At 28.7% G+C, this 15,324-nt stretch overlaps 4 protein-coding genes across 4 annotated transcripts; 1 reads left to right on the top strand and 3 right to left on the bottom strand.

Moving 5' to 3' along the window:
- Nucleotides 1–3,502: 3,502 nt before the first annotated feature.
- GO595_008255 (uncharacterized protein) lies at nucleotides 3,503–4,939 on the bottom strand (the record flags this gene model as incomplete). The annotated part of the gene is made up of 1 exon (XM_067921809.1): nucleotides 3,503–4,939. The coding sequence occupies one exon, from the start codon at nucleotides 4,937–4,939 to the stop codon at nucleotides 3,503–3,505; it is 1,437 nt and encodes a 478-aa protein (XP_067771596.1).
- A 6,505-nt stretch (nucleotides 4,940–11,444) lies between these two features.
- GO595_008254 (Ras-related protein Rab-4B) lies at nucleotides 11,445–12,056 on the bottom strand (the record flags this gene model as incomplete). Its single annotated transcript, XM_067921808.1, has 1 exon — nucleotides 11,445–12,056. One exon carries the CDS (start codon nucleotides 12,054–12,056, stop codon nucleotides 11,445–11,447), a length of 612 nt encoding a protein of 203 aa, XP_067771595.1.
- Nucleotides 12,057–12,539: 483 nt separating this feature from the next.
- Nucleotides 12,540–13,439, bottom strand: GO595_008253 (WD40 repeat-like protein; the record flags this gene model as incomplete). The annotated part of the gene is made up of 1 exon (XM_067921807.1): nucleotides 12,540–13,439. One exon carries the CDS (start codon nucleotides 13,437–13,439, stop codon nucleotides 12,540–12,542), a length of 900 nt encoding a protein of 299 aa, XP_067771594.1.
- Nucleotides 13,440–13,499: 60 nt separating this feature from the next.
- Nucleotides 13,500–15,059, top strand: GO595_008252 (WD repeat protein; the record flags this gene model as incomplete). The annotated part of the gene is made up of 1 exon (XM_067921806.1): nucleotides 13,500–15,059. The coding sequence occupies one exon, from the start codon at nucleotides 13,500–13,502 to the stop codon at nucleotides 15,057–15,059; it is 1,560 nt and encodes a 519-aa protein (XP_067771593.1).
- Nucleotides 15,060–15,324: the final 265 nt, after the last annotated feature.

Below are 15,324 nucleotides of genomic sequence, written 5' to 3'. Positions count from 1 at the left end.
ATCTGCTTCGTTTCTAATCCACAAAAATTTCGTTCAATCATTTTCTCAAGAAAATAATATGATTCTTTAGTGTTTTTATTGAGGAGAAATTGTTTGCATATTGTAAAAATGTTGGGTCCGCCATATTTCTCTTCCCATTTCTCGATTTTTATTATTAAACTCAAATAAGCATCAAAATATTTTATATTTATTATAAGAAATTCATACGCCATTTGGCATACAATAAGGTTGAAAGAATAAATATAATCATAATCAATTATATCGATTAATGAATTAAATGACTGTGTGATATTTTCATTGTTTAAATTGAAAATTATTTGTTTAATAGATGTGAGTGTTTTCCATTCACTTTGTAGTTCATGGTTTATCATTTTTTTTTATCTTTTTATTACAATGTGTGAAATTTCACATAACATTTCATTGAAAGAGAATAACCGTCACAGATTTTGCAATTTATATAAAAATATTTGTTTATTCACATATCACTTTATTTCCAAACGTATAAACAGTCATGAATGATGGCTCGGAGTTATTCATCTCCAAGGTCAATATCATCAATTTGAAAATCATCAAACTCGTCAACATCAGATATTTGTTCGTGATCTATTTTCGTATTTTCCACATCAAAATCATCTTCGTTGTCAATTTCATCGAGTGTATTATGTTCTTCACTGTAATTTTCATGTTTTCCAAATGTTACAACAAAATCTTCTTCTTCGTGGTTTTTATAATGGAGCTCTACTGGTGACGCATTTGCTTTAGCAAACGGTTTACTTGCTTTTTCTTTTGTTTTCATAGGTGAATCGTAAGTTTTGATTGATTTGTTTCGACTTGGTAATATAGAGTTGTATGAAGGGTTATTTTGCACTTCGTCAAGGTGCTCTTCTTTTACAAATTGTTTAACTTTGGTATCAAAAGATTCTCTGGAGTTAATTTGTCGATGAATTAAATCCGCCAAAAAATTGGAAGTTTTTTGTGTTCCAATAAAACTGTTGTTTAAATTAAATTTTCTTTTTGCTGTTTCGCATTGTATAGTTTCGAGAGTTGTGTTCATTTGGTATTGTTGAAGATATTTTATTGCAATAATGAAAGCTGTATTCCATGAATTTGTGTTCCTTTGCTTGACTTGAGGTTGTATAGATTTAAAAACGGGATTCTTTGATCCGACAACATTTTTCGAAATCTCGCATGTATACATTGCTTGAATTGCATTACCTACTCCGCATTCAGCTACACGCTCTTCTGTTCTTTCATTTAGTTCTTCTTCAGGAACTTTTGGGGCAAATTTTTTGCCTTTCGGGATGTTTAAACGCTTCATTTTCTTGTTTTTTGTACGTTTAAAAATTTAACGTTTTTCATTTTATCAAATTTCTAATGTTTTTTAAGAAAAACCCTTCTAAAAATAAAAAACAATTTAAGGATTTGATATTTTGGGAATTTCCTTAGAATAAAAAATTTTGCTTTAAGTTCTATTTTTATTTACTTTGGTGTATATTGCTTTAAGAATTTGAACATTTCTAACACATTATTCAAATTTCCTTTATTCCAATTGCTTGCATCGAATTCATTAAAGAATTCATAAAAATCATTTATCTTTATATAAACAGGTTCAATTTTTTCATAAGTTTTTATTTGATCTGAATCTATATTTCTTAATCTAGCGAATTCTCTACAAGAAACCAAATCATTATACATATCATCAGGATTATAATTTTTTAATATATAAATCACATTATTGATATTTAAATCAGGACAAATATTTTTAATTAAATCACTATCATTTGGATCTTGCGAAATATTTGGTGCCATTACTAATGTTGAAATAATTTGTTTTATTCTGATTAAATCTATTTTTTTAAATGCCTCAAATGCAGTTATAAAAGAGTTCCATATAATCGAATTCCTAAATGAAAATCTTAATGGATTATTAAGAATTTTATTTGATAATTCCACGTCAAGAAGTGACATTAAAACTTGAAACAAAAAAATACAAAATGATTTTGTATATGAAAAAGTCATACAAATACTATTAATAACTTGTTCAAAGTCACATAGAAGTGGATCGACATCAAATTTAGCAGTACTAAATCTATTAAAAAGTATACGAAAGTTTGAAAGAAGTGGGCGAACAATTTCTCGAGTTTGATTATTTAAAAGAATACAAAGTTTATCAATAAAATAATTTACATGTTCTTGATTTTGGATTTCTTTTTGTGGGTTTTCTTTTATTAAATATATTAAAATTATTATGTTTATAAATCTCATTTCATCGCTACAATTTGTACAGAGTGGTGCATTTGATAAATGTGCAAAAAAGTTATCTGAAAATTCAATAAATTCATTTTCATTTGCAGATGGAAGCAAAACACCTGAATGAAGAATAAGAGAATATATAGGAAATACAGATGGTGGTATTTGTAAAGAATGTGATGAATCAATAAAAACAGGTTCATTAAATATTGGGAATTCAGTAGAGAGAATTTCTTTTGTAAGTTCAAAAAGTGTATTTAAATCATCTTTTTTGGGCTCATTTGGAATTGAACGGATTTGAGGTTGAGTTATATTGCTTTTATTTTGTTTATATCGATGTGATTTTCGGAGTTTAAGAAATTCCCCATCAGATGTAATTTCGGTTTGATCCCAATCAGAAAAATTTACTTTAGGAAATTGTTCGTCAAAAAGTGATGGATCATTTTTATCATTAGTTGGATTGAGAAATTCGGAATTAGGCACTATTTTATAAGTATATTTGAGAATAGGAGCAATTGAACGGCCGCTTTCCATTTCAACTTCTTCATTTACAACAACACCAAGCTGATAATTTTTGGCTAAATCAATTGCGATTTCTCCATAAATCTTACTGTTGTTAGGTGAAGAAATTCTGTGAAGAAGAATTTGCATCTTTTTATGACGAATTTTCTTTGTATCCTTATCTATGAATATTGTACACTTGATTTTAAATGTTTTGTCGAAGTGAAGACATAGATCTGAATCAGATTGAATTTTATTGGTTGAATATTTTGTTGATCCTCGTACAAAAGAAATATAAAATTTACTATCAATACTACGCTTTAGGTCGACAGTAAGAAATGTGAAGAATATATTCGCATTAATTTTCTCGTATTGTTGAAACATTTTTTTGGTGATTTGAAACAAACGGTTATAAACTCAAATTTCTGTTCGTTTTTTGCAGAAATCAGAGTTTTTAACGTACATTCTCTCAAAAGATTATATTGATTAATCCCAAGAACCCTTTTTTTAATCGAACCTTGTTTCTAAAGCAATTACAAAATAAAAGAACCCATTATTTCCTTAAAATTATTAAGAGGTATCAAGTTTTCAAATTAAAATTTTATGAACCTTGGGTACTAATAATTTCTATACTTATATTTATCATGCCAAAAATCTGAATATTATATAGAAAAATATTTAAATGCAAACGAATTTTTAACTCCACACATGCCTTTTAAATTTCATAAAAAAGTATTACAATTTTATTTATTCATTTGTTAAGAATTTTCTTAAGGAACGAAAAGTCTTTTTCTGATACTTCATTATATGTTGGAACTCTTCTGAAGTAACATTCTAATGACCTACATCTACAAGACTTTTTCATCATTGCATGATATCCGCATCCAACTTTTTCTGCTATTTTCTTTCCATGGTTTGTACACTCGCGTCCTATTGGTTGCATCTCTACAAGTGTTGCATCTTTAGACAAAAATAACCCATAAACCATTGTTGATAAATGACTACTTATAAAAACTTTAGCTGATGACATTAATTCTGCAATCTCAGCAACGTTTTCAGTTTTAGGGATTTTAACGACACTATAACCTGGGTATAATTGCTCAATGATGTTGGCATATTTTTTGTAACGGTCGACGACGATGATGTTTGACACTTTTGTGTTTGACGTAAATAAACTTCTGAAATGATGTATCAAATCTGGCTTCAAACTAAACAACCATTGATATTGCGAGCCAAAGGATTTAGATTCTGTAGTGTTATGACTTGAAACGTTTAGGTCAAGTGGAATGGATCCGGTTGAACGAATAAAATGACCTTCATCAAAACAACCTTTTGTATCATTTAACAAAATTGGTGATTGCGTAATTCTACCAATGCTTTGAAGAAGATGATTTTGGTTCCTGGTGAGATAGAGTTGTGGTATAGAATTTGTTGACCTCATAAAATGATAAATTGGTAAAAGAACATCAATGATTTGTCTCCATGGTTCTTTGTTGTTTGCTGTTATAAATAACGTAGGAACATGCTGTTTTGTGAAGTCTAGGTGTGTTGAAGCAAACACTTCTCTTGATGATTTGTCAACTTGAATTTGGATTGTGTCATTTTGAGCTGCTAAAAATGGCGCAAAAATTGCAATCGGCTGTGAGAAATAAATGATTGTATTGTTTGAATAACAAAAGTCTCTTAAATCTGCTATTGAAGTATTATTGCTTTTGAGAGATCTTGACCAACCAACAGGAAAAACATTCACATCATTGATAGTATGGTTAATTTCTCCAAGAACTCTTTGTTGACAAACAACTGATGAACGAACTTTGCCTCCCATTTGTGATAAGATGCAGAAAGAAATATTTTCAGTATCCGAAATTACATCCCAAAATTGTTCAGAATGATATTCAGATAAAGAAGAACCGACTAGATTAAAAATACGAAGTAATTTAAGAGCTGATGTTTTTGGAAATTGTGTGAAATTATTAACACGTAGTGATACATTAATTCTTGAGCCTTCTGATGATAATTTAACGAGTTCTATGTGGTTGCAATCGACAGTTGGAAATTGTGGATGAAGAGGCAATAAAGGTGGATCATTATCAAACACCAAAAGCAAAACAGCTATGACACCAACTATTATCATTGAGAGAGATGTTGTATAAAGATCGAGAAACCTGTCTAAATATGTTGTTTTCATTTGCTGCCGATTTGTATAAGAGCGGTTTTTTCATAAAACATTCAATTTTTGTTTGAACATGAATTGAACTTTTCGACGTAATCATGAAAGCAAAAAATAATGTCTAAATGCGATAATATACAGAAACGAAAAAATTTCAGGGAGGTACTATCAAATTACCATCAACCGCACAAAATTATAATCTTCAAAATTCGAAATTTTCCCTTATGCCTCAAGTATTTGACTTGAATTTTCATGTGATCAAACCCTAAAATAATAGGTCATTCGGCATATGTCCGGGTATGTTTGCTTCTCAAACAAAACAACACAAAACTTATTTACAATCTTTTTAGTGATGTGCTTGTTTCACATGTGATGGCGTCATTAAAATTAGCATAGGAATCTATAATTGACAATTTGTTATGATGACATAGCAGGGTAAGTTTATTATTCTTTTTGTAAGATAGTTAACATATTTTAAAAAAAAGTTATCTAATAATACATAATGTGCGAAAATAAATAAAAATTTACAAAAATTATGAGATCTTGGGAAAGTTAATCCAGAAGGTGCAGTCAAAAAAAAATCATGATTTTCTTTGCAAGTTTTATCTCATTGAGTTCGTAACTATTGCCACTTTTCATAAGTCTGGGAAATTTTCACTTTTTGAATATTACACTAAATTGAATATTTATTTGGGTAAATAATTATCGGTTTATTCAAATACAATTTTTCAATGCATCGTTTTTGCGCTTTTTGAATATGGCGCGCTGAAAAGCAAAACAGAACTTACAATGCTAAAACCCAGTGATAATACAACTTTGATATCAATTTTTCATCAATTAGCGATGACAGTGATTCTAGTTTGTAGTATTCATGCTTCTTATGTGATATATAATAAACATGAAATCAATTCAGATGTAAAATTTCATCAAATTCTATATAAAAAAATTACGAAGCTTATAGGAATACAGAACAAACATATGCCTTGTATGTTAAATAAATGGATATATCACAGAATTTTTTTTGTAACATCGAACATAGAGCACCAAACTTTTTACAAAGAACCTTTTATAATTAATGAAACCTTATATATAAATTTACATATTTATAAACAAAAGAACCTTATTTCATACATGCATTTCTTTGCTAGTTTTTCTTTCACAAAATTTATTTTGTTTTTATGTTCATCAATTTATATTTTGTTGTGTATACATAAATACATTTTCAATTTAATATCTTCAATGAATTATTCCAACAATAATTATAAATTTAAGACATTAATTTTTGTATTATTCTTTACAAATACGTTTCAATATTTTAATTATGAAACAGAAACACTTCTAATAACTCAACCAAGCGATTTTACAAATGATTATAAAAATGTTACCAAACATGTTACAATAAATAATGTACAAGAAATTAATGCCAGTGCATTTACCACATGGGCTTTATTAACAGCAACGATTGGAGATTCAGTCATTACAATTAATGAAAAAGCATTTTATCGTTGTTATCAATTATGTTATATTGAATTTGGGAATAATTTAGAGATGATTTCAAACAATGCAATTCAAGAGTGTACTTCATTAACAAATATTTCACTTCCAAGTTCAGTCACTAGCCTTGGTATGGGTGCATTTCGTGGGTGTACTAGTCTTGAAAAAGTAATTCTTCAAGAAGGCTTGGTTACAATTTCAGAAAGTGTATTTAATGGTTGTATTATGTTAAAAAGTATATCAATTCCAATTACAGTCACTAACGTTGGTAACAGTGTATTTAGTGGATGCACTGAACTTCAAACAGTAATTCTTGAAGAAAATTCGTTGACGACAATTCCTGATTCTTTTTTTGCTAATTGCGTTTCATTAGTAAATTTCACAATTCCTAAAACAGTCACTTCCCTTGGTCAGAATGCATTTTTAAGTTGTACTGGTATTGTAGAAATAACACTTGAAGAAGGTTTGGAGACAATTGGATTATATGCTTTCCAATCGTGCACTAGTCTATTGTATATCAATATTCCAAGCACTGTTACTAGTATATCAACAAGTCCATTTTCAGGATGCACAAATCTTAAATTTATTAATGTTAATAGTAATAATAAGAATTATGCTAATTTAAATAACGATGGAGTTTTATATAATAAAGATATCACAGAATTAATTAGTTATCCAGTAGGAAATTTAACAAAAACATTCAACATATCAAATACAGTAAATTCTATTAATTCACGATCATTTTTTTCAAGTCCGAATTTAGAAACAGTTTCATTTGGTGAAAGTGTTACTATAATTAATATTTATGCATTTTATGGAAGCACTAATTTAAAAACAATTTATCTTAATGCAAATGTTGATAGTATTAATGAACAAGCATTTGGAAATTGCAATTCTCTCACATGTATTTATTTTAGTGGAGAAAGTGCACCAAGAATAATAGCATCTGGTGCATTTACTGATGTTCATGCATCTAATGTTATGGTATCAGAAAAATATAGCGATGAAACATTTGGAATTTTTGATATATCATTAACAACTCTTGATGAATGCCTCCCGCCGACAATAACATTTACAGAATCAAAAACATTTTCAAACTCAAACACATTTTCAGAATCGAAAACTCATTCAAACACTTTTACTCAATCAAATTCATATACACAATCAAATTCATATACACAATCAAATTCATATACACAATCAAATACATATTCACAGTCAAATACATTTGTATTAACAGAATCATTTGATCTTGAAATAACTTATTCAAGTTCTTATATTTTAACACATAGTTTATCATTAACAGAAACAGTTGTTTACAGTTCGTTTTTATCAAATACATTTTTATTGACAATGAACGATTTGACGTATACTTATATTAATACATATTTTATTTATTATGAATTCACAGTAGTTATTTATTATTCTTATGTGGAATATTATTCCAACTTTTTCACTTTGTTTTATAAACAAGAAACGCCAAATGGAAATAGTAACACAACATTAATTATTATCATTGTTTGTGTTGTTATTGTTGTAATTATTGTTGTTTTGTTATTTATGATTTTTGTTATTATTAAACGTAATAAGAAACAAGCAAATGTCGAATCAAATAATGAAGCATGCGAAGTTGAACAACCTGATTATGAAATTAATCATTATAATAATAGTTCACTAAATAATATTGATGAAGATCCTTTCGCAGCAGACTTTAATGAAGATAATGTGTTGTCTAATATTTGAAATAGGATTATTTAACAAGTCATTCCAGGTGATACTTGAATTTATTATTTTGCTTTTCATATACCAAATAATAAAAATTGTATTTATTTCAAACTTTTCGTTTTGTTTTTAGTGAATTCAAAATTTGTGAATGATTTTTGTTTTTTAAAATCAATAGTTGGTTCAAATGCCTTATGTTTTCAAAATTAACATATAAATTCAATGACAATAAACAGAGAAAATATGTGAAATAACATATTAATACTATTATTGTATTTCATCATACAAAATATATTTATATATAGTGGTGTACTTTTCTTTGAAAAAAAAGTACTAGTAAGCTCTTCCCTATCAGTTTGCTTATTTATCCCTAAGTATTCTATATCATTTTGACAATCTGTTAATATTTCATCTAAATTTTGTGATAGGCTTATTGTTTGGAAAATAAGCCAGGAAAATATAAATGAATCAGTCGAATTAGTAAAAGGGTTGGTTGATCCAAATTTTCATCAATCGTTTATATTAATTTTAAGTAGAATTTTATATTCATCTTTTATTTCTCAAAAGAAAGACATCAATATATATATTCAATTTATTCAAACATTCTCAGTAAAGTTCTCTAAGCGAATAATCAATATTTTCGCAAATTTTCTTGTTCGTATTAAAACCTTTGAATCAGATTATCTTTTAGAAATGTTTATTGAACGAAATCATATCAATTCCAATTTTGTAAAAAACATAAAAAACTTATATTTTGCTCATTACAAAACAAATGATTTAATTCAATGTATTAAAACAGTACATTAGTTCTCTAAAAAATAATATTTATGATATATTATATGAAAAATTCTTTAGTAATATTAATGAACTATCAAAGAATGATTGGGAATTACATAAGAAATTAATTAAAGAAGGGCATAATCCAAGTGAAATTGCAAAAATAATTCGAAATGATGAAATAGAAAAACTTCAAGAAATATCATCGCAAACAAATTTTGATTTCAATCAAACAATTGAACGATCTCTTTATGAAAGATGTGATTTTATAAATCAAAGAAATGTTACATTAAATGATTATGCAGCATTTTTTTCATCAATTAAATGTTTTAAATATTTACTTGTGAATGGTGCAAAAGTAAAAAATACAGGTCAATATGCAATTGCAGGTGGAAATGAAGAAATCAATCATTTATGTGAACAAAATCAATCAAATTTTTATGAAGCATATGAAACAGCAATTAAATTTCATCGAAATGATATCTTTTATTATCTTTATGAAAATAAAATTAGTGAAATTAGGAATTTAGAAGAATTAGGAATTAAATGTGTAGCATCAGATAATTATGAAATACTTTCTTTTTTGGAAGGAAAAGGATTAAAGATGGATGATCTATTTTGTAATGCTGCTGAATATGGGAATATTTTTCTTTTTTTTATATATCTCTAAAGGAACACAATTTCCAAAACATATTTTAGTAAAAGCTGCACAATCAGGGAATATTGAATTTGTTAAATACATTCTTAAACAAGGAATTGATGTTAATATTAAAAATATATTTTTATGTTTTTTAAACTATATTTCTTTGGTTTATTGCTTAATAAATTATATTAGAAATTATTTTTTTAATTTAATACAGCTCTGATTGTTTCTTGTGGTGAAGGTTTTTATAATATTGTTAATTTTTTACTCAAGCAAAAAGGAATCAAAATAAATGGAAAAAATATTTTATTTATATAAAAATTAATTGTTTTTATTATTCAGAATTTTAAAGATATATTTAAAACATAATTATAAAATTTAATACAGCACTTTGATTAGCATCAAAAAATGGTCATACTGAAATTGTTAAATTACTTCTAAGTCAAAAAGGAATTGATGTTAATACTATAAATTTCTCTTTTTAAAATTGGATTTTTATTTTAATTTTTTAGAATTTTCTTTTAATCATTGGCGTTTTTTCAAATAATTTTTTTCAGCATTAAGATTAGCAGCTCAAAATGAATGTATTGAAATAATTAAATTGCTTCTTGTTCATAAAGAAATTGAATTCTCTTCTGGTGTTAAATTAGAAAATTTGATACATCACTAATTTGGGCAACAGAGTATGGTAATAAAGAAATAGTAAAATATATTATAAGTCAAGAGGGACTTGAAATTAATGCTCAAAATGATTTTTTGAATAAATAATTTGATGTTTTAAAATAAAACTTGGAAAATATTTTCATTATTTTATACAGCACTTATAAAGGCAACTGAAAAAGGTAATATAGAAATAGCTAAATTGCTTCTTGAACAAAAAGGAATTGATATCAATGCTAAAGATTTTTGTATAAAATTGGTTTTAAATATTTGATATTTCAAAATAATATTTGGTAATAATTTAGAATATTTTATACAGCACTTATGTGGGCATCTTATAAAGGTCATTTAGAAATAGTTAAATTACTTCTTGAACAAGAAGGAATTGATATTAATGCAAAAAGTATTAATTAGTTTTATTTAATATTTATTTCGATAATCCGATATTCCAAAATAATATTTAAGAATTATTTAAATTATTTAACACAGCACTTATTAGAGCATCTTTGAATGGTCATACAGAAATAGTTAAATTGCTTCTTGAACAAAAAGGAATTGATATTAATGCAAAAGGTATTTATTTGTTTTAGTTAATATTTATTTTAAGAATTTTATATTTCAAAATAATATTTGGAAATTATTTAAAATATTTTGGACAGCACTTATTTATGCAACTGCAAATGATAGTATAGAATCAGTTATATTACTTCTTGAACAAGAAGGAATTGATATTAATGCATAAGGTATTTATTTGTTTTGTATGATATTTATTTTAATCATTTAAAGTTTTATAATAGTTTTTGGAAATTATTAAAAATATTTTATACAGCACTTATTGAGGCATTTTCAAGAGGTCACATAGAAATATCTGAATTACTTCTCAAACAAAAAGGAATTGATATTAATGCTAAAGATATTTAATTATATTATATAAAATTTATTTTAACCATTTGATGTTTCAAAATAATATTTGGAAATTAATTAAATTATTTAAAACAGCATTTATTTATGCATCTGAAAATGGTTGCTTAGATTTCTTGACTTTCGAAAACTATAAATTACTTATTAGTCAGGCCAATCAAAAATCAAACAATGAAAGTTAATTGATTGAGATACATTTAACAACAAATTGGAACTTCAAAAATCAAAAATTTGATTGAAACAATACCTCAGTTTTCCCAGTAAAACAGAATTTTACTGAATTTTTTATTTAATCAATACTGAAAATCAGCAGACGCAAGTTTGGTAATGTTCAGGATTATGATGTGACTTCTCGACTTTTACAGCTGGACCAGTTGTAATTTTTCCTTCTTTTGCGGAATTAAATAATTGATGTGCAATTCTATCAAAAACTTCTCCAATGTTCTGACCTGAAACGGCAGATGTTTCAAGGTAATCAAGCATATTGGATGTGGCATATCCTTCAGCAGCTTCCCTTGTAACTTGTCTTTGATCTTCAAGATCAGCTTTGTTTCCAACCAATATAATTGATGCATTAGGATCTGCAAGCTGACGGAACTGGCCTAACCAAAAGGAAAGTTCATCAAAGGATTTTTGTTCGGTAATATCAAAAACTAAAATGCAACCTTTTGCACCACGAAAATATGTTTTTGCAATTGATTGATATGTTTCTTGTCCAGCTGTATCCCAAAGTTCAAGCTGAACACAATATTCATTGATTGAAAAAACGCATGGTCTATAATCGACGCCAACAGTTGTTTTAGTTTGTTCATGAAATTCATGATCGAGATATTGATCTACCATGGCTGTTTTCCCAGACCCGGCAGCACCAATTATGCAAACCTTGAACCTATAATCAGCGTTGTATTCCTTTACCATTTGTGAAATGATCGGATTTAGAAATTTAAGAGCGCATTCAAAATTTCTGTTGTTTTGATTGCTTTACAAACCTAAAAGTGTAAAAAATTAGCACCACCCCAAACGATGCGGTCATTATTTTTACGATACGATAATTTCAATTGTACAGATTTTGGTTCAATGAGGGATATTTAAATATCAAAGAATTTCCCACATATTCTTCCTAAAAAATTATACATTTTATCTTTTGTGATCGTATTATAGTTTTTCAAAGATATTATTGTACGTGTGATTCAAATTATGAATACACAAGCCAAAATCCATACATCACCTAAATTGATAAGCAATTCTCATTTTATAATATATCGAAATATTTTTAACAAGAAGATTCTCATCACAAATAAAATCCAATTGACTATAATTTTTACAAAGTAAAAAGAAATACTTAAACAAAAATAGGTTTTTCATATTTAAAACCTTTTATTTACCAACAATAACAACAATTTAATTAGTTTTAGCCTTCCTAAACACTCCAATGTCGCCATTCGAAGATCCAGCCACAATACAATTTAAAGGCTCTTGCACTGCCACGTCAAGGATTGGTCCCTCGCCGAAACTAAATCGCTGCTGGACTGTTCCTTCAGTCAGTTCCCATGCAAATACTTCTCCTGTTTCGGAACCAGACACGACAAGTGCTTCGTGACTTGCAAAATGTGATTTTATGTAATAGCTACTACAAAGATGACCTCCGTATGATGAAAGAACTTGTCCTTGCTGCTTAGTTACGAACAAAATTTGTGATTCGAGCGTTGTGATTAACATTGCTTGATGTTCAGATGTTAGTTCCATATGTACAATCGAGTTACATATATGGTCAGTGGTGAGACAACAGTTACGAATGTCATATATTCGAAGTCTACCATCAATTGAAGCAGTAAAGATTTCATATCGACTACATGAAACACATGTTATGGAGTCGGTAGAATCACTAAGAACTTGGACAGGACGTGAGGTATTGGATCGGCAATCCCAAATTTTGGCTGTAGTGTCTAAACTTCCAGAAACAACAACAGATGAATCTAAATTATAACATACGGAATTAACGCTTTCAGAATGTCCTCTAATTTTTTGAACCATTTCCCCACGTTGAACATCCCACCAACAAACAGAATTATCAGAACTCCCACTAAACATTTGTGAATCTGTAGAGTTTATTGCAAATGAGTTAACAGAATCGAGATGTCCTTGAAAGCAATTAATTTCTTTTCCTTTTTCTAAAGACCAAATACGAATTGTTGAATCTTGACTTGATGATATAATATAACGATAATCCTTACTAAAACGTAATGTTGTTACTGGGCCTTGATGTCCTTCAAACTTCTGTGTTAATTCTACTGTGGTCATAAGTAAGGAATTTGGTAATTTTGCAAAATTTGTCACTTTTTAGCTAAACAGATCAAAAAAATGTCTCTGAAGCTTGCTCGTCCAGATTTAGAAGCAGCTCTCCAAAAGGATGATTCTCATATTAAGAACGAAGTATTATCAATGATAGTTCAATATTTAGAAGATTCTGGATTGTATGCTTCAGCATTAAATTTAAGAGATGAAGTTAGACATAAAGTAGCAAGAAGTACATTAAGCAGAAAGCAGTTAGTAAAGTTAAGAGATGCAATAACTCTTGGAAATTGGGAAGAAATTGACCAAATCACTACAGATCTTTGTATGAAACCTACTCTATTATATTGCATTCTTAGACATCGCTTCTACGAGCTACTAGTTCAAGGTGATACAGTAACAGCTCTTCAATTTCTTGCAACCAGATTAAAAGAATTTCAATCAAAAGAAGATAAACCAGGCGATTTTGATCACCTCTGCGCTCTCCTCGTTGAAGCTTCATCTCCATCACAGTCAACACAACTACCAGATGTAGAACTTTCAAAGCAAGAAATTCTCAAAAAAATTGATACTGAACTCGGAAATCGAGCAGCTCCTTACATCGAAAAAACACTACCAGAACATCGTCTTATTGACGTTCTTCAACAAGCTGTCAAATTCCAATGTGGTGATTTTATTCCAAAAGATCCAATAGAATCACTTATCACAGATTTCCAACCCTCTGTCATTCCTGGTGGCCGTCCTATTAAACTTCCCATATATCATACATCCAATGTTAAAGCCTTAACTTTTGTTCCTGGGACTAATATATTATTATCTGGTTCTTCCGATAAGTCAATTCTGATGTGGAGTGCTGCTAGCAAGGAGAAGATAGGTGAGCTTAAAGGCCATCATGGACGCGTATGGGCTCTTGCAGCTAAAGAAGATTGCGCAGCATCAGCAAGCAGCGACGGGACCGTTAAATTTTGGACGGTTTCTCTCAAAAAGGAGGCTGCCAGTTTTTCGGGTCACAATGGGGATGTCTATAGCGTAGACATTGAAAATAGTCGTCAACACATTGTTTCTGGTGGCTATGATCAATCTGTTATTGTTTGGGATGCTTCTACTCAAATTCCAGAAATCACATTAAAAGGTCATACAGGTGCTGTCACATCTGTACTATTTAATCCAGATGGTAGAACAGTCTTATCTGGTGGAAACGATTTAACAATTCAATTATGGGATGTTAGAAGTTATTTAGCAATTGCACAACTTTCACCTGTCTTAGGAAGCGTGGCTTCTTTGTCAGCGGACTCAACTTTTACTCATATATTGGCAGCAACCAGAGATAGTACAAACAGAATTTGGGATTTAAGAAATCCAGATAATGTAATGGTATTAAAAGGTCACCAAAACTCCACCAGACACTTCGTAAGGGCTCACTTTGGCCCAAACGACAAGTCTGTGATAGGCGGATCCGATGATGGAAAGATATATTGTTGGGATGCATCCAACGGAAAAGTCATCGAAACGCTCGGAGCACATAATGCCGGAGTATTTGACGTGGTCTGGTCATCTCACGCGCATTGCTTTGCATCGTGCGGTAACGATACCTCTGTTTTACTTTGGGAAGCAAAGAAGTTTGAATAAGAAAATGTTCGAATTCAGAAACAAAAGCTAATAAAAATTTAAATGAATTATTTTTAGTATTTACTTGTAGTTGAAAATACTCCCTCTTCAAAACATTACAAGTTTCACTTGCAATTGCATATTTACCTGTATTTTAAACTTTTGCTCTATTCACAAGTATATATTTATTACATTTAATAGAAGAAAAAAATGCTGCATAATCAATTAATGTAACATTATATTGAATAAATGAACATTTTTCATAAAGTGATGGTTCAATTGTTTG

This window comes from Histomonas meleagridis, assembly GCF_020186115.1.
Source record: "Histomonas meleagridis strain 2922-C6/04-10x chromosome Unknown contig_63, whole genome shotgun sequence".
Taxonomy (NCBI): domain Eukaryota; phylum Parabasalia; order Tritrichomonadida; family Dientamoebidae; genus Histomonas; species Histomonas meleagridis.
Note: the sequence above shows the minus strand (reverse complement) of the source record. Positions and strands in the feature narration are given on the sequence as shown.